The sequence below is a fragment of the Aedes aegypti genome, chromosome 3 (genome assembly GCF_002204515.2).
Source record: "Aedes aegypti strain LVP_AGWG chromosome 3, AaegL5.0 Primary Assembly, whole genome shotgun sequence".
Lineage (NCBI taxonomy): Eukaryota > Metazoa > Arthropoda > Insecta > Diptera > Culicidae > Aedes > Aedes aegypti.
This window is the reverse complement of record NC_035109.1, coordinates 33,741,594-33,761,720: the sequence shown is the minus strand read 5'-3', so window position 1 is coordinate 33,761,720 and position 20,127 is coordinate 33,741,594. Positions and strand designations below refer to the sequence as shown.

The 20,127-nt window shown below is 40.3% G+C and overlaps 2 protein-coding genes across 2 annotated transcripts in view; one reads left to right on the top strand and one right to left on the bottom strand.

The window, feature by feature from the left end:
- The first annotated feature begins 1,499 nt into the window (after positions 1 to 1,499).
- Positions 1,500 to 20,118, top strand: LOC5577681 (transmembrane and TPR repeat-containing protein CG5038). The gene is made up of 5 exons (XM_021848861.1): positions 1,500 to 1,660; positions 1,731 to 2,226; positions 3,561 to 3,658; positions 3,727 to 4,764; positions 19,638 to 20,118. Exons 1-5 carry the CDS (start codon positions 1,607 to 1,609, stop codon positions 20,073 to 20,075), a joined length of 2,124 nt encoding a protein of 707 aa, XP_021704553.1. The 5' UTR covers positions 1,500 to 1,606; the 3' UTR covers positions 20,076 to 20,118.
- Positions 3,207 to 20,127, bottom strand: part of LOC5577682 (myoneurin) — a 33,436-nt gene continuing 16,515 nt past the window's right edge. Inside the window, exon 5 of the mRNA XM_021848860.1 lies at positions 3,207 to 3,506. Coding sequence (XP_021704552.1) covers positions 3,404 to 3,506 — 103 coding nt within the window. The 3' untranslated portion in view covers positions 3,207 to 3,403. The remainder of the gene's footprint in view (positions 3,507 to 20,127) is intronic.

Sequence of the window (20,127 nt, the reverse complement as noted above, 5' to 3'; positions counted from 1 at the left end):
AAGTCCTGAATAACTTTACCTGCGGATTTTTCAAGCAATCCTTGAAGAATTTCCGAGAGATTTTCTGAAAGATTTGTTGAAGGTATCTGAATAGAAACCTTAGGACTAACCTTAAAGGGAACTATGGAAAAACTGTCGATGAACTCTTTGAAAAATTCTGGCAAGAATTCTTTGCTTGCTGTTTTTGAAAACAATTTTGGTGTATCAATTCATTGAAGAAATTATCAGTTTTTCCAGAAAATCCTAAACCAATTATTAATGAACAAGTGGATGATGAATTTGCACTAACAATTAAATTTTTTTTACGTAATAAGTACGTAGAGATTTTTAGAAAAAAATTTCTGATGGATCAGAATCAGAATCAGAAAGCCTAATGAAACATTAGGGAAAATCTGTTGAATAATGAACATTAATCCCTTGAATGATTTTCCGTAGTAATTCTAAGAGGAACTCAGTGAAAACTGGTAAAGGAACTCTTGGAGAAAAACGTACGTCAAACAGGTATTACGTCAAATTGAAAATTTGCAAACACTAAGAAATAGCTAGAAATTTTAACGAACAAATAATCAGAAAACTAATGGATTTCAATTCAAATATTGGATTAATTTGAAAAAGGAGGACATTTTCAGCCTAAAGGAGGAAAGGAGGACACATGACATGATGGAAAAGGAGGACATATCCTCCCAAAGGATACCATCTGGTAAGCCGCAGAATAGATGCTAACTCGTTTCACTAACGTTGTCTATGGACGTCAGTTGCTAACAGGATTCGGCTGACATCTTATTTATCAAAAGCTTCATGAAGAGCTGTTATTCTGTGCATAATGATGGTGTCGGCAACGCCATCGCTGCCGGCCAACCGGAATAATAATACATGAGAGCCATGCTGAGGACTTGAAATACTTTGAAACAGTTTTGACACACAAAACAAAATACATTCCTGAATTCCTGGTGCGAAAAGCTCGTATAGTTAAATTGAATGATTTCTGTAGATTGTACTACCTGGGTAAAAATCAGTGTACAGTTTGCACTTTACAGCACATCTCAACGGTCACAGAAAAATCGTTTACGTTTGATCTCTTTGAACCGGTTCATGAGTTTATTCACGAATATCTGGGATTTTTTCTGCTATTTCGTGGGATTCTTAAGCAGGCAGAATTTTGAATTTCTGTTAAAAAAGAAGGTTATAAAAAGATTTGCGGATACTGCTATAGTAGAATTGTTACAATAAGGCTATCGCACCCTTCTCTTTCCAGCAACAAGATCAAATGGGATTTTTTGTTTGTTGTCTTCATACGGAAACGGTTTCCGTTTGAAAACAATCCATAAGCGTGCGTATGCTGGAAAGAGAAAGGCGATTAAACGTAAGATTGCCTTATGCTGCTTCTACACCGATGCTCCCTCTTTATTTCAGAGTAAAAACCAAAATTACACATGTTGGCCTCACTGTCCCGACGTAAACAAAAACAAACTGATAATGAGTTGTTTGGCACACTGTCAATCAAAATTTGTTTACGCGTCGCTTCCAAATCCTTTTACATTGTTCCCACCCAGTGCGTAGTGTTTTACAGAGTTTTAACCGGAAATACCATGTAGATTGTTCAAATATGTACTCCAACCCGATGCCAAACCATTCCTCAAGACTGACGCCTGCGGTACAAGTGAGTAGCCAGCAATTTTTCATTGAAATCATCAAAATAAAATGTGTTTCTTCCCCCTCACCGCAACAAGTATGGCATCTTGATCCTGCTGTCTACCGTATGTTACTTCTTCACCCGAAAGGGTCAGTTCGTGTTCGACGATTCGGTGGCCGTGGTCAAGAATGCGGACGTCATCAACTCCAACACTTCCTGGGAGACGCTGATGCGGCACGACTTTTGGGGCGCCAATATCATGGACAAGAACAGCCACAAGTCGTTCCGGCCGCTGACGGTTCTGAGCTTCCAGCAGGAGGTCCGCCTGTTCGGATTGGATGCGACCCAGATGAAAATGACCAACTGGTTGTTGCACACAGTGATTGGAGTGTTGCTGCCGAGGTTCTTCCAGCTGGTCAGCTGGAGGGAACGGTGCAAAACGACGTCGTGGGGGATGGAGTACTGGGCCGCGGTGCTGTTTGTGGTGCATCCAATCCATACGGAAGCGGTGGCCGGAATTGTGGGCCGAGCCGAACTGCTGGCCACCGTGGGAGTCGTGCTGGCTGTGATGGTTTATGGGAGTTTGTTTGATGGTGAGTAACAGTTCTCCTTAGGACTTCTGCCCATCAATGGTAGATGGCTAAAAGTTCAGTCACTGCGCAAAGTATTCCGGTGTCGTTCTCGCCACTGAGGGTCTTTGTAAAATCAAAAGGGCATATCACAATAGATCTAAAATATGGACGCAGTGATCTCACACCCGACAGAAGAAGAAGAAGAATAGTTCTCCTAAAGTTATGGATAACCCATAGATCCTTTTACGCAAGACAGATAATCTCAGCAATCTGTGCGTGCGAGCGGCTGCGTTTTGAATTTTCTGTCACGTTTACTTCGATTCCGTGTTGTTTCTGATTCGGCTGATGAAAAATAGAATCGGATGATGGTGCTAAATGGCGAATGTTCTACCGAAAAATGTTTTGTAATGTGACAATAGTGGTTGTTTTTTAACAAAAAAAAAATTGAAGATGGCTTGTGACATTCAACGTGCTACATTTTATATGATTTCGATTAAGGATCGTTTGTGATATATGTAATTCTAATTCGATCAAACGTCAACATCCCACCGCTAAATCGCTAGTGTTTGGAGGTGATTTCAACCTCCAAATTGCGAAATTATCACCTTCAAGTTAGTTCTAATGCCCTTCGTTATAACAATTATGGTGGCGCGTCGATCGTCGCAAGATTCTCGTTAAACAGTCAATAAATTGAGATCAGAAAGCATATCAGTTATGTTTGTGAAATCTGATGGTGCCATTCAGTGCCTCATTGTAATGAACAATGAATAAATCTATTTGAAGTAAATTTGCCACATTTAGATATGTTCCGCGTTAGTTTGGATTCGGGCGATGAAAAATTGAATCGACTGAAGGGCGATGTCGCTTGACAAATTATCTAAACAAACATTTCGAAATTGATATTTACACGTTTTCAATCAAATATTCGAAGCATTTGAAACATTTAAGTTAAGAACTAAAATTTGAAATTATTCATAGATTATTATGAAAAATCGATTAAATAGTGAAAAAATATAGTTCACTTTATTGTCATAAAAATACACAAGTCAGTTCCTTATCAAACTACATTGATGATTAGCACAAAGCTAAACATATCTTAAAATAAAAGTACTAAGTCTACTGCACCTTACTCTAAATAAACGTAGAAAATATAAAAAATAATAGAAATACTTACCTAAAAGTTATGACTACAAACTTCTTAATGCCTAGTCCAATACGTAGTTGTAACAGGAGTTTTAAAACAAGATGTAGTTATATGCTTTCCAGGAATCTGTATGGTTCCCAGATTATTGTCGGTCAATCTGGAAATGAAAACAAATAAGAGAATCAAAATTATTTTATTTTTTTTTTTCCAGAACAATCAACGATTTTGAAACACGTATTAGTTTTAACGACAGTATTTATCTTAACGGCATTATCCATGCTGTGCAAGGAAACCGGAATAACGATATTGGTTCGTATTGTTGAAATTTGACTCAAGAACTTCCAACTTATTACTATCCTATATCTTAATATCTCCAGGCAACCTGCGCAGTTCTTGACACCCTAACACATATCAACCTGCAACGACCCGTTCGGACATTCGTCAGCAATAAACCACTCGCAGCTCGAATCATCACCCTATTCGTCATGACTTGCATCCTGATCTATGCTCGTCTTCGCGTCCAAAACTTCGCTTCACCCCAGTTCCGCGACAAGGACAACATCGTGGCGTTCAGTCACGGTATCACCAAGACCCTCTCCCAGAACTACCTCTACTGCTTGAATCTCTGGCTGCTCCTCTGTCCCGATTGGCTCAGCTTCGACTGGGCCCTGGAATCGATTCCGCTGGTCAAATCGGTTCGCGACTACCGCGTCGCATTCATTGTGATATTCTACGTCTTCCTGGTGGCGATCCTAGCTCGCAACCGCCATCAGCCCCGGGTACTGAAAGGCCTTGCGCTGATGATCATTCCATTTCTGCCTGCTTCCGGCATTATCCGGGTGGGGTTCGTGATCGCCGAACGAGTTCTCTACATTCCATCACTCGGGTTTTGCTATCTCGTTTCGTACGGATTTGTCCGATTACACGAGAAACTGGACATCCGATGGATCCGGGTAACACTAGGAGCTGGATTCCTACTTCTTGTCATAACCTTTGTACTTCGAACGATCCAACGATCGTCCGAATGGGCAACCGAGCATACGCTGTTCCGTTCAGGGCTTCGAGTGGTCCCGAACAATGCCAAGGTGCACTACAACATTGCAAAACTGGCTGCGGATCAAGGCGATAAGGCAACCGCGTTCCAGTTCTATCAGCAAGCCTTGGAATTGTACCCGGAGTACGAGGTGGCCCACATGAACCTGGGCAACTTGTACAGCGACGCGAAGGACTACCGACGGGCTCTTAAGCACCTGCAGAAGGCCATCGAGTACCATGAGGACTTCCATACGGCATGGATGAATCTGGGAATCGTACACGCAGCGTTGAAGAACCACAAGGACGCCCTGGTGAGCTACCAGCGGGCGATGAAGGGCAAGAAGCACTATCCCAATTGCATGTTCAATCTGGGGAATTTGGTAAGTGTAGCAATAGTTCTTGTTTCTCGTTTTATATCATTGTACGGAATACAAGTTGAGCAAAACAAATCTTTGAAGTATATACAAAGATAGACACAGGGACTGTGTCAGAAATTCACGCAGTTCTGATCTACACAAGAAAAAAATGTATTTTATTACGGTATTGGGGACAAGCTAAGTTAATTTACAAAAAAAATAAAATGATACTTAGATAGAGATTTATCAAAGGAATTTTCCAAAGCTTCTTACAATGATTCGATTAGGAAGAATTTCTTTTGATGTTCTTCTGAAATTTTTCCTGCAAATCTAGGCAGAATTTTCTATTTTTTCACTATAGAATTATCCCAGAATTTTCTTTACAAGCTCCTCCAACAGCTATACGAAAAATCCATTCAAGAGATCTAGGATTTTCTTGAAAATTACAGTAAATGCGTCTTTTTGCTCCAGAGATTTTCTAGGGAATTTTTCAGGATTCGTACCACGAAACATCCAAAAAAATCATCAGAGTTATTGACTTGAAACAATTCATAGACACCTCTGGGGATTCCTGTAGGATTTACTTCAGATAGTCTTTCTAGAAACTACTTACACAAGGAAATCTTCAAAGTCATTAGAATTTATTCAAAAACTGACTTACCCAACGTGGCTGGTGACGTACTGTAGCACCTAAAATACGGCTAAAGGTTTTCCGTCTCCTGTTTCGTTCCCTGGCTCAAAAAACAGACGGATTTAGCGCCACCTCCGAAGAAGACCGTCTGTCGAGTTATGTTTGCCCGGCAAGAAACCCAACCTCAGGGCGGGTTTGTTTAATAAGAGTTCAAATAGCAATTTAGGAAACGATACAGAAAACTCAAAAGGTATAGTGGATCGAGATTTCTCAGTTATAGAGGTCGCCTTAAGCGATTCTCAAAAAATAGTTGATGCTGGCCGTCGTTCTACCGACACAAAAAGACACCACTCACGAGTATCATCACTGGAAGAACTCACTAATTTAAATTTCTCTGTCCGCTTCAGACACGTGAGTGGAGAGACTGATTTCCCAGGCGTACAAAAAACAGAAAATGAAACAGGTAGAACGACGCGAAACGTGAGAAATCTCGAAGACAAAAAAAAGCGCATCGACGATGGTGGTATTGCGACAACCACCCCAAATACAGCAACGAACTGCGACTTTTTGGAATAACTCTTGATGAAGTGTCGCACGCTTTCCCCTCAAACCGGGACTTTTGAGCGCTGAAGCGTGGGGTCGAGAGCAGCATTTAGCGAGTAGATGCGGTGTGCCGAGCTTTGGCCGTAGATCGCTAGACGCAGATCCTGAATAAAAAGCCGTCGAACGGTTTTTCGACGCATTAACAAAAAAATTCTCCACACAACAACAAAAATCACACTTACCTTTTCTTATTCACAAACGCACACACAAACTAGCTTGACCGCACGTAACCTTTGAACTTGGCTAACGAACTTTACTATACTACAGAAAGCAACAAAAAGTAACATTAATTTTAATCTAAAAGACTTTTCACATTTTGAAACTATTACCAACTTGAACACACCGCGACACTTAACAATTATTCACGCACTCTCGTCTCTTCCACGGTCCAGGTCAAAATGGACGAGTAGAAATTCTGAAAGTCCTTAGATAAGGTGTGATTTTACATCTTCGTGGACGGAAGTACATAAAATTACCGAAGTAATTTCACGACCTTTTCAAACGACGATCCTCATCAACTACGAATGAGAACCGATTGAAGCGCTATCTCTTTCGCTACGATTCCATCTGAATGACCTGTATCGTTCCGTCTATTTTTGGACTCCGATCTGTTTATAACGATCGTTAACGTTCGGGCTTGAACTTTGAACCTTAGGCTTATTCGTGTTTCGTGGTGCAGTGTGTAAGGCGACAGGGACTTTTATTTGATATTGTATTAGTAGAAGGCGACTTGTATGCAAGTTTTGTATGCGGTTTTGGAAAAGTGCATTTCATTTTCAACTGTGATATTGAATATCGCATATATTTAAGTGAATTATTGAATTTGTTAATTTTGACATTGAACTAATATATGATTAAATGAAAAATAAATTAACATTGAAGAACATGAAAAAAACAATATAGTTATATAACAATTTATGTACATCTATATTCATATTGAATAAATCTTAAAATAATATTTACACAAAAGTGACCATGCTACAGTACCAACAGAACTGAGAAGCGTAAATCTATGTACGACCTAGCAAAGGTTGACAATGTCTATACTAATATGCCCATATGTTTCAGGATTTTATCTTCCTGATAATCTTTGACTTCACTGAGTGTAAACTATAATCATACCTTTCTTTAACACTTTCGTTTACCAGGGCAGTACTTCACATTGAGCATGATACTTTAGTACTATTTTAGCATTTCCGAAATTAACATCTATCGTGGTGTTTCTTCTGCTGTGAAGCATGTCAAGGTATAACTGAAATATATCAAATTCAGGGATTTTATAAATTTAGGAATTCCTCTCAGAAATTCATCCAGATTTCTATGAAGACCACTGAAGGGCTACTTATAAATTCATCCTTTATTTTTTCTGAATATACTCTAACAATTCAGAAATGATTCGTATATTGTTCCAGGATCAGCGATTCAGAACTCCCCCAAATTCATTGTGAGAATTCCCATAGAGATTTTTCTAAATGTTCTTCCAGAGACTTCTCTAAGTATTTAGTTTGCTTTGATACATATCATCCGTGAATTGCTTCGAACAATCTATCAGATTTTCCACCAGAAATTTTTCAAACACATCAACCACGGATAAATGCAGACATTTTGTTTGGGATTTTTCCAAAAGTTTCGTCAATACCAGGTATTATAGTATTACAGATTATTGTGAAAATTTCTGTAAAATTTTAACGAGAAAGCCTCAGGTGATTCCTTAAAAAATCCAACTAAGACATTTTCTTTAGCCTAGTGGTAACGCTCGCGGCTATGAAGTAAATGCTATGCTGAAGGTGTCTGGGTTTGATTGCCGGACGGTTCAACATCTTTTCGTAATGGTAATTTCCTTGACTTCCCTGGGCATATAAATTATCATCGTACCTGCCACACAAAATACGAATGCGAAAAAAGCTACTTCAGTTAAGAAAGCTCTCAACTAATAACTGTGGAAATGCTCATTGGACACTAAGCTGAAAAGCATGTTCTGTCTCAATGAGGACTTGATGCCAATAAGAATAAGAAGAAATAATGCCTGAATGCTTTAAAAACAGAAACCGTAGAAAAACAGAACAGTTGTTCTTAATTGTAATGAAATTCCAGGAATTATTGTAAAAAATTCTTGACAAAGAACATTGAAGTCCGTAGAACATTTTGGGTACATTTTTTCATGGAATTCATGGAAATGTCTTTACAAATTGTTCATGCACAGCCAGAATAGAACAGCCCCACTGTACATAATTGGTAGCAGATTACACAGCGTAACAAAAATGACATTTTTGCGTATCAAGTTATGTGTCTCTAGTAGATTTGGAGTTACTGTATCCGATGCAGTTTTCAGAAATGTTCCAGCACGTCACAATTGCACGTCACAGGTCGCCAAAGTTGTATAGAACACTGTTTTCATTGATGTTTACATGAAATTTAAGGTGTGGTTTATCGCAAAAAATTGTGATCTAAGCCATCAAGTATGCCAAATATGACTTTAACTTTCAAATCAGATATATTTTGGTTGAAATTGCACGATTAAATTTAGATTAAATCGATTTTTCTAACATGCTTGCTGTCTCCATACAAAACTCTTCGTTTTTCTCATATGGCAAAACACAATATTTTTCGAAACCATCATAAAATAACTTTTGAGCACCGAAAGTATTATTTACTTTGTTGATAATAATTGTTAAACACCTGAAGTTATAATTCTCCGGAAAATTAAGCGAATAAAATGTTATACAAGCTGGTAAACTTGCATGCAAGTTGGTCGAAATAGTCTAATTTGGCATTTTCAACAGTCAATATCCCAAAAACTAGACGTGCTACGATATTTTTCACAACGGCAATGGATTCAGCAACCCTCAATTTAGTAAATAGCGATATGTTGTTACTAGAGACAAAAACGTGTTCCGCAGTGTTATTGATGATTTTCAGCATACATGCAGTAGCTCAGAGTTCGCGCCACAATCAGTGTATATTAGACTGATGAAAATTTTGAAATTTTTGCTCCCCTATGCTTAAACGGTGTCAATTATAACAAAAATCATTCTCCCAAAATTTTACATGATTTGGGAGAAATTTGATTCTGCACACGCCATTTGAAATTTATATGGAAATTACTGTGGAAAAGGCAAAGCTTTTATGTTCCTTTACCTGTTTCCTCTAACTGCTCAAAATAATATTCTATGGATAAGTGAACAAACTCTTTTCATGTGAAATCTTCCCAGTTACAACTTTGTCGAAGACCACATTTTGATGGGACGTAAGGATAATCTGTTATTATTGATTACAAAGTCTAAACCATACTGAGATGATCATTCACTTATTTTCAGAGCAACACTGCTTTTTTGCTGTAGAACATAGTAGCCTGGATTACTTTGATCTATTCTAACCACCAGGAGCACCACTGTTGCCTGCTGGGCAGTTGGTTTAGCATGCAAAATGCATACCCAGTTTGTGATTATGAATAGCAATTTATCCTGACGTCCAATTAAAATGTGGTCTTTGGCAAGGTTGTAGCTGAAAGGATTTCACATGAGAAGATTTGTGTTCACACTATAACATTGTGACGAAGAGATAGAGGGCTGAACACAAAAGGATGGCTTTTTCCATAGTAATCTCCATATAAACTTCAAATGGCACAGTCAAATTTTTACCGATTCATTTCAAACTTTGGGAGGAGGCTATTTACCATAATATAAGTCGTTTAAGCATAGGAGAGCTCAAATTTCAAAATTTGCATCACTCTAGTGTATATGTGTATTCTTCAATGTGAATGCTTTGTATTCCATGGCCTTTTTGTTACATGTTTGTTCGACCAAATTAATTGTCAAGAAGCATAGGGGATTTTATATTAGATAGGATCAAATAATAGTCCTTGAGATCTCATACTACAAGTGACTCACAGTTGGAACGCGTGCGCAGTTAGAATAAACCGTCGTTAGTCAAAGTTAAGTTACAGTTTGTGCCAATACAGTTAATATCGCAATATATCAGTAGAGTTTGTGTTGAAGAAACCAATCTTTTAGTCGGTGCAATAAATCCCAGTTAGATACGAATTCTTGACTTAGTTTTTCCATGAAGAAAGGATTAGGGGATATTGCATAGGGCATTATATAAAAAAAATCTAAACGAATTAGTGGAAAAATCTTTGGAATAATTAATCCCGGAGGAACACTTAATTAATTTTTGGGAAAACTCCTAAGGAATTCCTGGAGGAACTTCGGATTAATTGCTGGAGGAACTCTGGAAGAATTTCTGGAGGAACTGTGGAGGAGTTTATTGGGGTATATCCGGGAAAATCCAGAAGGAACTCTGGAGGAATTTCTGAAAGAATTACGGAAAATATCCAAAAGGAACTATTAAGGAGATCGAAAGGAATTCCCGGTGGAGCTCATTGGAGGAAATGCTGAAATCCAGAAGAAATTCTAGAAGAGGAGCAATTCCTGCAGGAACTCCGGACGCGTTACTGAAGGAACTCCGGGGTAATTACTTGAGGAGCTCAGAAAAAATTCCTGGAGAAATTTTGAAGGAATTTCTTATGGAGCTCCGGAGGAATTTTTCAGCAGTTACTGGAAGAAATCCAGAAGAATTTCTGGAAGAATTCGCGGTGAAAATCTGGAGAAAGTTGGGAGGAATTGCTGGAGGAATCATGGAAGAATTTCTAAAAATAAATAAAATAAATAGTTCCTGAAAAAAATCTGGAAGAATCACATGAGGAACTCTGGAAGAATTCCCGGAGGAAGTGTAGAAGTATTCCCGGATAAACTCTTGAGAATACGGACCGGAACAATCGGCAAAGACCACAGCGACGAAAATGGACTAGCGATTGGAAACTCGGTACGTGGAACTGCAAATCTCTCAACTTCATTGGAAGTACTCGCATACTCTCCGATGTACTGAAGACCCGCGGTTTCGACATCGTAGCGCTGCAGGAGGTATGCTGGACAGGAGCATTGGTGCGAACGTTTAGAGGTAATCATACCATCTACCAGAGCTGCGGCAACACACGCGAGCTGGGAACAGCTTTCATAGTGATGGGTGATATGCAAAGGCGCGTGATCGGGTGGTGGCCGATCAATGAACGAATGTGCAAGTTAAGAATCAAAGGCCGATTCTTTAACTTCAGCATAATCAACGTGCATAGCCCACACTCCGGAAGCACTGATGATGACAAGGACGCATTTTACGCGCAGCTCGAACGCGAGTAAGACCGCTGCCCAAGCCACGACGTCAAGATCATCATAGGAGATTTGAACGCTCAGGTTGGCCAGGAGGAGGAGTTCAGACCGACGATTGGAAAGTTCAGCGCCCACCGGCTGACGAACGAGAACGGCCTACGACTGATAGATTTTGCCGCCTCCAAGAATATGGCCATTCGTAGCACCTATTTCCAGCACAGCCTCCCGTATCGGTACACCTGGAGATCACCTCAGCAGACAGAATCGCAAATCGACCACGTTTTGATCGATGGACGGCACTTCTCCGACATAACCGACGTCAGAACCTATCGTGGCGCCAACATTGACTCCGACCACTACCTGGTGATGGTGAAACTGCGCCCAAAACTATCCGTCATCAACAATGTACGGTACCGACGCCCACCCCGGTACAATCTCGAGCGGCTGAAACAACCGGATGTCGCCAATGAGTACGCGCAGCATCTTGAGGCAGCGTTGCCGGATGAGGGCGAGCTCGATAGGGCCCCTCTTGAGGACTGCTGGAGGACAGTCAAAGCAGCCATTAACGACGCTGCCGAAAGCATTGTCGGATATGTGGAACGGAGCTCAAGAAACGATTGGTTCGACGAGGAGTGCCAGGAGGTTTTAGAGGAGAAGAATGCAGCGCGGGCTGCAATGCTGCAGCATGGTACGCGGCAAAACGTGGAACGATACAGACTGAAGCGGAAACAGCAAACCCGCCTATTCCGGGACAAAAAGCGCCGCCTGGAAGAGGTGGAATGCCAAGAGATGGAGTTGCTGTACCGTTCTCAAGAAACGCGGAAGTTCTATCAGAAGCTCAACACATCCCGCAAAGGCTTCGTGCCGCGAGCTGAGATGTGCCGGGATAAGGATGGGAGCATCTTGACGGACGGACGCGAGGTGATCGAAAGGTGGAGGCAGCACTACGATGAACACCTGAATGGCGCAGAGAACACAGGCACAGAAGGTCAGGACAGTGAAGGCGATGGCTACGTCAGCACAGCGGATAGCGGAAATCAACCAGCTCTCACGATGGGGGAAGTTAAGGATGCCATTCAACAGCTCAAGAACAACAAAGCCGCTGGCAAGGATGGTATCGGAGCCGAACTCATCAAGATGGGCCCGGACAGGTTGGCCGCTTGTCTGCATCGGCTGATAGTCAGAATCTGGGAAACGGAACAGCTACCGGAGGAGTGGAAGCAAGGCGTTATATGCCCTATCTACAAAAAGGGCGACAAACTGGAGTGTGAAAATTATCGTGCAATCACCATCCTAAACGCCGCCTATAGAGTGCTATCCCAGATTCTCTTCCGTCGTCTATCACCTATAGCAAACGAGTTCGTGGGAAGTTATCAAGCAGGTTTCATCGACGGCCGCTCGACAACGGACCAGATCTTTTCCGTGCGGCAAATCCTCCAGAAATTCCGTGAGTACCAGGTCCCTACGCACCATTTGTTCATCGATTTCAAGGCGGCATACGATAGTATCGACCGCATAGAGCTATGGAAAATCATGGACGAGAACAGCTTTCCCGGGAAGCTCACAAGATTGATCAGAGCAACGATGGACGGTGTGCAAAACTGCGTGAAGATCTCGGGCGAACACTCCAGTTCGTTCGAGTCTCGGCGGGGACTACGACAGGGCGACGGATTTTCGTGCCTGTTGTTCAATATTGCGCTTGAAGGTGTCATGCGGAGAGCCGGACTTAACAGTCGAGGCACGATTTTCACGAGATCCGGACAATTTGTTTGCTTCGCGGACGACATGGATATTATTGGGAGAAAATTTGAAACGGTGGCAGATTTGTTCACCCGCCTGAAACGCGAAGCAACAAGAGTCGGGCTAATGGTGAATGCGTCGAAAACAAAGTACATGCTGGTTGGCGGAACTGAGCGCGACAGGGCCCGCCTAGGAAGCAGTGTTACGATAGACGGGGATACCTTCGAGGTGGTGGACGAGTTCGTCTACCTCGGATCCTTGTTGACGGCTGACAACAATGTTAGTCGGGAAATACGAAGGCGCATCATCAGCGGAAGTCGTGCCTACTATGGGCTCCAGAAGAAACTGCGGTCAAGAAAGATTCACCCCCGCACCAAATGCACGATGTACAAAACGCTCATAAGATCGGTAGTCCTCTATGGGCATGAGGCGTGGACTATGCTCGAGGAGGACTTGCAAGCTCTTGGGGTTTTCGAACGCCGAGTGCTAAGGACGATCTTCGGCGGCGTGCAGGAGAACGGCGTGTGGCGGCGAAGGATGAACCACGAGCTCGCTCAACTCTACGGCGAACCCAGTATCGTGAAGGTAGCTAAAGCTGGAAGGATACGATGGGCAGGGCATGTTGCAAGAATGCCGGACAACAACCCTGTAAAGATGGTGTTCGCCACGAATCCGGTCGGAACAAGAAGGTGTGGGGCGCAGCGAGCTAGGTGGATTGACCAGGTACACCAGGACCTGGAGAGCGTGGGTCACAGTCGAGGATGGAGAGAAGCGGCCATGAACCGAGGGAATTGGCGAAATATTGTTGGCGAGGCTTTATCAAGATAATTGATGTAAAGCCAAATAAGTAAGTAAACTCTTGAGAAATTTCCTGAGGAACTCTGGAGGAATTTTACGATGTAGCTCCGGAAGAATTCCTAGTGGAACTCCCGAGGATTCCCGAGGAATTACTAGAGGAACTCTAAAGAAATCCTGGAGAAATTCCGAAAAAAAAACTCCAGGAGGAACTATGGAGGTAATCCGAAAAAATTGCCGGTGGAGCTCCAAAAGCATTTCTGGAAAAAATCTAGAGGAATTCCTGAACTAACTTCGTAGAAATTCAATGAGGAACTCTGAAGATTTTTTATAGGACCTCCAAAAGAATTCCTGCAGGGACTCTGAAGGTATTGCTGGAGGAACTGTGGAATATTTTTTGGAGAAATTCTTGAAGAAACTATGGAGGACATCCCGGAGGAACTCTGAAGACATGGAGGAGCTCTGAGTCATTTCTTGAGGAAATTCGAGGAACTCTGAAAGAATTACTGGAGGATCCTCCGAAGGAGTTCCCATAGTAACTACAGTATAATTCTCGGAGTAGCTCCGAAGGAATTCCTGGCAAAAATTTCGAAAGAATTCCTGAAGGAACTCCTTAAAAAACTCCGAAGCTAATCTTGGAGGAACTCTAGAGAAAAAATCCCTGAACGAAATCGACGGAGGAATTCCTTGTTAAAACCTTAATACTAGTTCCCAGAGAAATTTCTGGAGGAATTTCCCGGATTAATTCCTGGAGAACTCCCCAGAGGAATTGCTGGAGGAAATTGCCAGAGCTATGCTAGGAGGAAATCCCGGATGAATTCCCGGAGCAAATCACGAAGTCCTGGAAATCCCGTAGGAATTTCTGGAACAAACCCCAGGAGGAGTTCCTGGATGATTCCCTCCAAGGAGGAATTTCTGTAAAAATACCCCGCAGAAATTTCTGGAAGAAATCCCCGGAGGAATTCCAGGTGGAAATCCCCGGAGAGATTTCTTGAGAAATTCCTGGGGAAAATTCTAAGACGAATATCTAAAGTAAAATTCCGGTTGAATTCCTGGAGCGAATCCCCGGAGAAATTTTTGGAAATCTCAAGAGAAATTCATGGAAAAAATCCCGAAGAAATCTCCGGAGGATTTTCAAGACGAAATCTGCGGAGCAATTTCTGGAGGAGTTCTGGAGGAAATCCCTGGAGTATATCCTGAAGGAAAATCCTTGAGGAATTCCTGAAGGACATCCCTGCAGAAATTCTTAGAGGATATTTTTGGAAGAAATTCTAGAGGATATTCTATGAAGAATTCCTAGGGTAAATACCCAGAGGAATTGCTGGACAAAATCGCCGGAGAAAACCCTGGTGCAAATCCCTAGAGAATTTCCTGTAGATAATCCCCGGATGAATTCTCTTCCTGAAGGGATTTCTAGAGAAAATGCCAGGAGGAATTTCATAATTAAATCCGAAGGAATTTCTTGAGGAAATTCCCGAAGGAATTTCTGGTGAAAATCCTTAATGGATTATCTGAAGGAAATCCCCGGAGAATTTCTGGACGAAATCTACAGATAAATTTCTGATGGAAATACCCGTAATGATTCCTGGAGGAAATCTCTGGAACACGTAGCATATCCCAGGAATACGTAGCATATCCCCGGATGAATTCCTGAAAAAAGTCCCCAGAGGAAATCCAAGGGGGAATTGCTGGTGGAAATCTAGCGTTCAGTGTCATAAGGGCGTTACTGCAATTATCGATTTCTCTTCATCGATTTTCTTTTTGGCTAATGACTTGGCCGGGAGAATGTTTTTGGCCAATATTGTTGGTTCAATAGAAACTGCTCATCGTCCTTCGCCATACTACATCGTAAAATGTTTCGAAAATCGATTGAATTTTCAGTACTAAACAAAAGAGAAAGTCGATGAAGAGAAATCGATCACTGCAGATACGCCTGTATGATACTAAGCGCGAGAAATATTGTTAGACACATCGAAGCAACTTCGGTGGAATTCCTGGAAGAATCTTCAGATGTATTCTCGTAGAAAGTCGTGGTGGAATACCAGAATTTCTACAGGAGTTCCTGAAGGATTCCCTGGAAAAATAGTCTGATGATTGCTTTCCTTCATTGTATCACTCAACATTTGCACCCTCACTTCCTAGACTACCAAGCTATTTTAGGGACAAACATCCGAACTGGTAAACAAACAGATGTCAAAGCAGAATTGGAACAGTTCGAATCTTGGCCTGATCAAAGCAAACTTTACAATTAAAGAGTCTAAAGCGAAGTATGCACTTCAACAGAAAAGTAATCGCCTATCTCGATGCGTGGGAAATTTCTTGCAAGAAATGCTCAAGAAAAGCATTTTTCTTTGATCGCAGTACGCAGTTGAAAAGAAATTTCAATTCAAATGGAGCTCACTGTAGGAAATTTCTTGACCATTTCTTGAACAGAAATGTTTACTTTTCTTGAGCGGAACAGCATACTTATCTTAAAATACAAAGAGACGAAATCTGATCATATTGAAAATAAATCATCTAGCAACTATGCCGAATTTGAGACGCAGCACTGCCAATGTTGAATCCCACGCTGAAAGTGGTTCACAGGTTTCATGTGTTGAGTTTACACAAGTTTGGGTAACGAATGAAAAATTGACTGAATGAGTGGAAAACCAATGTAATCAGTAGAGCATACTTTATGCAAAACATGAAAATTGCAACCGACTCTCGTGTATTTAGAAAATGAACAGTAGACTGCCAACTACCAACGAAGGCTGAGAATAATCCAACGATCAAAGCGAAGTTTTAAGCGTTCCCAATTGTCTTATCAGCGAACATCTAAGCAGCAACAGACGCACATTCACCAGTGTAGGGAACGTAAGGGTTTAGACGGTAAACTAGGAGTAATTAGAAAAAGAGAGGAGAGGAGTAGAAGCGTGGAAAGCAAGAGAAATCGTGTGATCTTAGTAGCCACAGATTTTAAAAATATGAATTCAGTTTGTTGGTTTGTTTTACCGGAATAGACGTGTGTGATTAATAAAAGATATTTTGTGGAAGTGAAAAAACGTGTCCCAGCTTCATTAAAAAAAAATGGAAAATCACTACAACCAGGACCACCCATCTGCAAGTCCTGTCAACAATCACTAAACAAGTTCACTCATATGCAAGCGTCACAAGAAGTACCCCGGTGGAGATAGTGGACCAGCCTTAATTAATTATGATTGTTACGAAATTTTTAAAGTTGTATAAAGTCCAGATTACTTTTTTTTCTTGAACCAAATATTTTCCAACAATTCTATAAGTTGTACAAGAAGCTGTTCTGGTAGCGACTGACTGTCTTGAAAATAGGAAATTAAAAAAAAACTCTTTCCTAAAAAAAGAGGCTAAACAAGAATTAAGAAGAGACCAAACGGTAATCAAAAAATGAAACGAAATCTAAATCTAAATGAGAAAAGAGTTTGATACGACCAGAGATATCTCAGAGAATATTTCCAAAACTTCCAAAACTTTCTTGTGACATTACCATAAATAATTTCTTCAGTTTAGATCAATGGATAGATAAATTTATTTGAGAGATTTTGATTTGTCTTCAGAAGTTCATTTAGTGATTATTTTTCATGAAATTTCCAAGAATTTTCCAAAGGAATTTCTCAAACAATTTGTTTTGTTCATCGCAAAATAAAACCTGGATTTTTCCAAAAATTGCCACAAAGGGATCCCAACAGGAATTCCTTTATGTATTATTTCTGATATTTTTTCAAGAAAGCCCAAAGTCCTCCAGGATTTTATCCGGTGATTCTTCCATCGATTTTTCTAGAACATCCTCCAAGACTCCCGTTCAAAATTTGTTAGAATACCTGTTCAACCAGGAACTACTTCAGATGCCTCCAAGGATTTCTCAGCATTTTCTACAAAATTGTTCTTCAAAGATTCTTGAAGCTTTTAACTAGAAATTTTTCTAAGGATACCTTCAGGAATTACTCCAGATATTGCTTTGGGAAGTCATCTTTGGGAAATCATCCAAGGTTTCTCAAGGAAGTTTTCAAAAAAAAAATCAAACATCATTCCAGGAGTTTTCCATGTATTGGTCCAAGGAAATATAAATGAAATTTTCCAGAAAACTGAAATGTTGAAAAAAAAATTGTGACGTGCTCCTAAAGTGCATCTTAGAGTACCTAACTTAAATTAAAAATTGTGTAATTTCTCATGAATAAGGGTTTCTAGAAGAACTCACTCTTGAGGAAATTTCAAAAGATTATCTATATTATTGCTAACATAATTGAACATAATATCAAGCAGGATTTTGTGAAGAAACATATGGAAAAATATAGATTCGTCCGTTAAAGAATGTGTAAGAATAATCGGAGGATTTCTTGAAAAACAAATGCTGTAGTGGTAACTGGTATGGAATCTTAATATTCCATGGGGATTTTTTAAGTTACTCATTGAAGAATGTTTAGAAGGAATCCAGTAATCTTTGGATGAAATGCTGGAGAAATTCCTAGAAAAAAATCTAGGGGATATAATCAAACATCTTGTCGAGTTTCATGGAAAAAAAAATCCTTGAACCAATTTTACCAAAAACTGAAGAATTTCTGGAGAGAATCCTATTTTAGTTCCTGATGATGAAATCTCTGGAGAAACCACTAGAATAATTTCTGAATTTGTTCTTGAGAAATATGGGAAGAAATTGTATCTGCAAACAAAATGTAACAAAATAAATATAGAAAAATTAAAAACGTCAATCATTGGATAAAATTTCATGCTCGAAAGGATCCTCACTGAACAGCTCAAATAGCGTTTTGATAGCGGCGCATTCGAATTTTTTTTAGCGTTTTGATAGCGGCGCAGCCAGTTTTTTTTTTTTTTTTTTTTGAATCCTAGTTAAAAGTTTTTGGAGCAAACTGGAGAACTCGCAGGTAGAATTTCTAGTGTAGTTCCAAGAGGTAGTGAAGATTGAATATTTGGTGGAAAAGACTTGGAACAACTCCAATTTCCCAGAGTATTCACAAAATCACACTCTAAGGACCATTTATTTTTAGATCACTTATTGGGAAATCTCTAGAATGAAAAATATGTTTTTAGTTCGATTAAAATTTCTGGGAATGTTTCCTGAAGAACTTCTTGAAAAGTCCACAAAGTCCGCACGAATTCCTTGGGTGTTCATCATGGATGTGAGTCCTGGGAATCTTCACGAAGACAATTTTAGAAAAACATCATGGCTTATTTTAAAAAGATTACCAATTACCTGAGTGATGTTTGCATACTTCCTGGTAGAATCCTATAATGCATCTCTGCAGATATATTTCAAGAGTAATAACTGAAAAAAATACATGATTCCTGGTAGAATGGTTCGGGCAATTCAAGAAGAACTGAGAATGTCATGCAGTATTTCGAAGGGTATCAATAGAGTAGTGTGTAAGTGTTCTTAGACGTATGCATAGAGGTACAATTATTGGAAGAATTTATGTAGGAAATAATTTCATCAAGAAATTATGGAAAGTACATACTTGACGAAAATCTTGTTTGATTCAAGAAAGGCTACAATAATTAATAATTTCGAAGCGATTTTTGAACAGTGGCTTCAAGGTTTTGAAGGAAATAAAGCATAAAAAATACTTGAAAGAATTCATAAAAATGTTTTATAGAAATCCTTAGACTAGTTCATGAAGGCGAAAATTCATGAAGAAATCTTTTATGATATTGACCACCTTTACCGTATACCGTTGGGGGTTAGGTTGATTACCTTATTAGGGCAATATCTTTGATAATAAGACTGTAACAATTAATACAGCAGAGTTTTTATCGATCCAATTACATATCAAAAATAATAGCATGAAATACTGTAAATTCTTTATAACACTTCTATACAAAGAACTTCCTAGAATAAATTTATTGGCGATTTGATTAAAAACAGTAATCGTCACTTTACACATTATGTTTTCATATAAATCTTATCTACTAACACAAATCCTTCATTCCAGTACAACGACATGGGCAACCACAACCTAGCTCTCGCCACCTGGAACGAAACCGTACGCCAAGACCCGAAGCACGTTAAGGCCTGGAACAACATGATCAACGTGTACGACAACGCCAACATGAACGAACAAGTTCTCGAGGTAACGGCCCGCGGTCTGATTCATCTACCGAACCACCCGAACCTCCTGGCAGCCCGAGCTATCGCCCTGGCCAAAATGGGAAACTACCCGGAAGCCGAACAAATCTACAGCGAGCTGATCGTGCGGCATCCGGGCGAGGAGAAGTACCTCCAAAATATGGGCGTCCTGTACCACCGCTGGCGAAAGCTGGACCAAGCCGAACGCATGTATCGCAAGGCTTTGAAGATCAATCCTCAGTCGGAGATGGCCCGGAATAACCTCTCCAAACTACTGGCTTCCCGCCAAAAATCAAGCAATTGAATTTTAACCTCGAACAATAAAATACTCAATTTTTTTAACCGAACCTCTGATA

Coding starts and splice junctions, on each gene's coding strand:
- LOC5577681 (XM_021848861.1), top strand. CDS start 1,607: ATGTACTCCAACCCGATGCCAAACCATTCCTCAAGACTGACGCCTGCG. Junction 1,661..1,730: donor GACTGACGCCTGCGGTACAA/GTGAGTAGCCAG, acceptor CACCGCAACAAG/TATGGCATCTTGATCCTGCT. Junction 3,659..3,726: donor AAACCGGAATAACGATATTG/GTTCGTATTGTT, acceptor TAATATCTCCAG/GCAACCTGCGCAGTTCTTGA.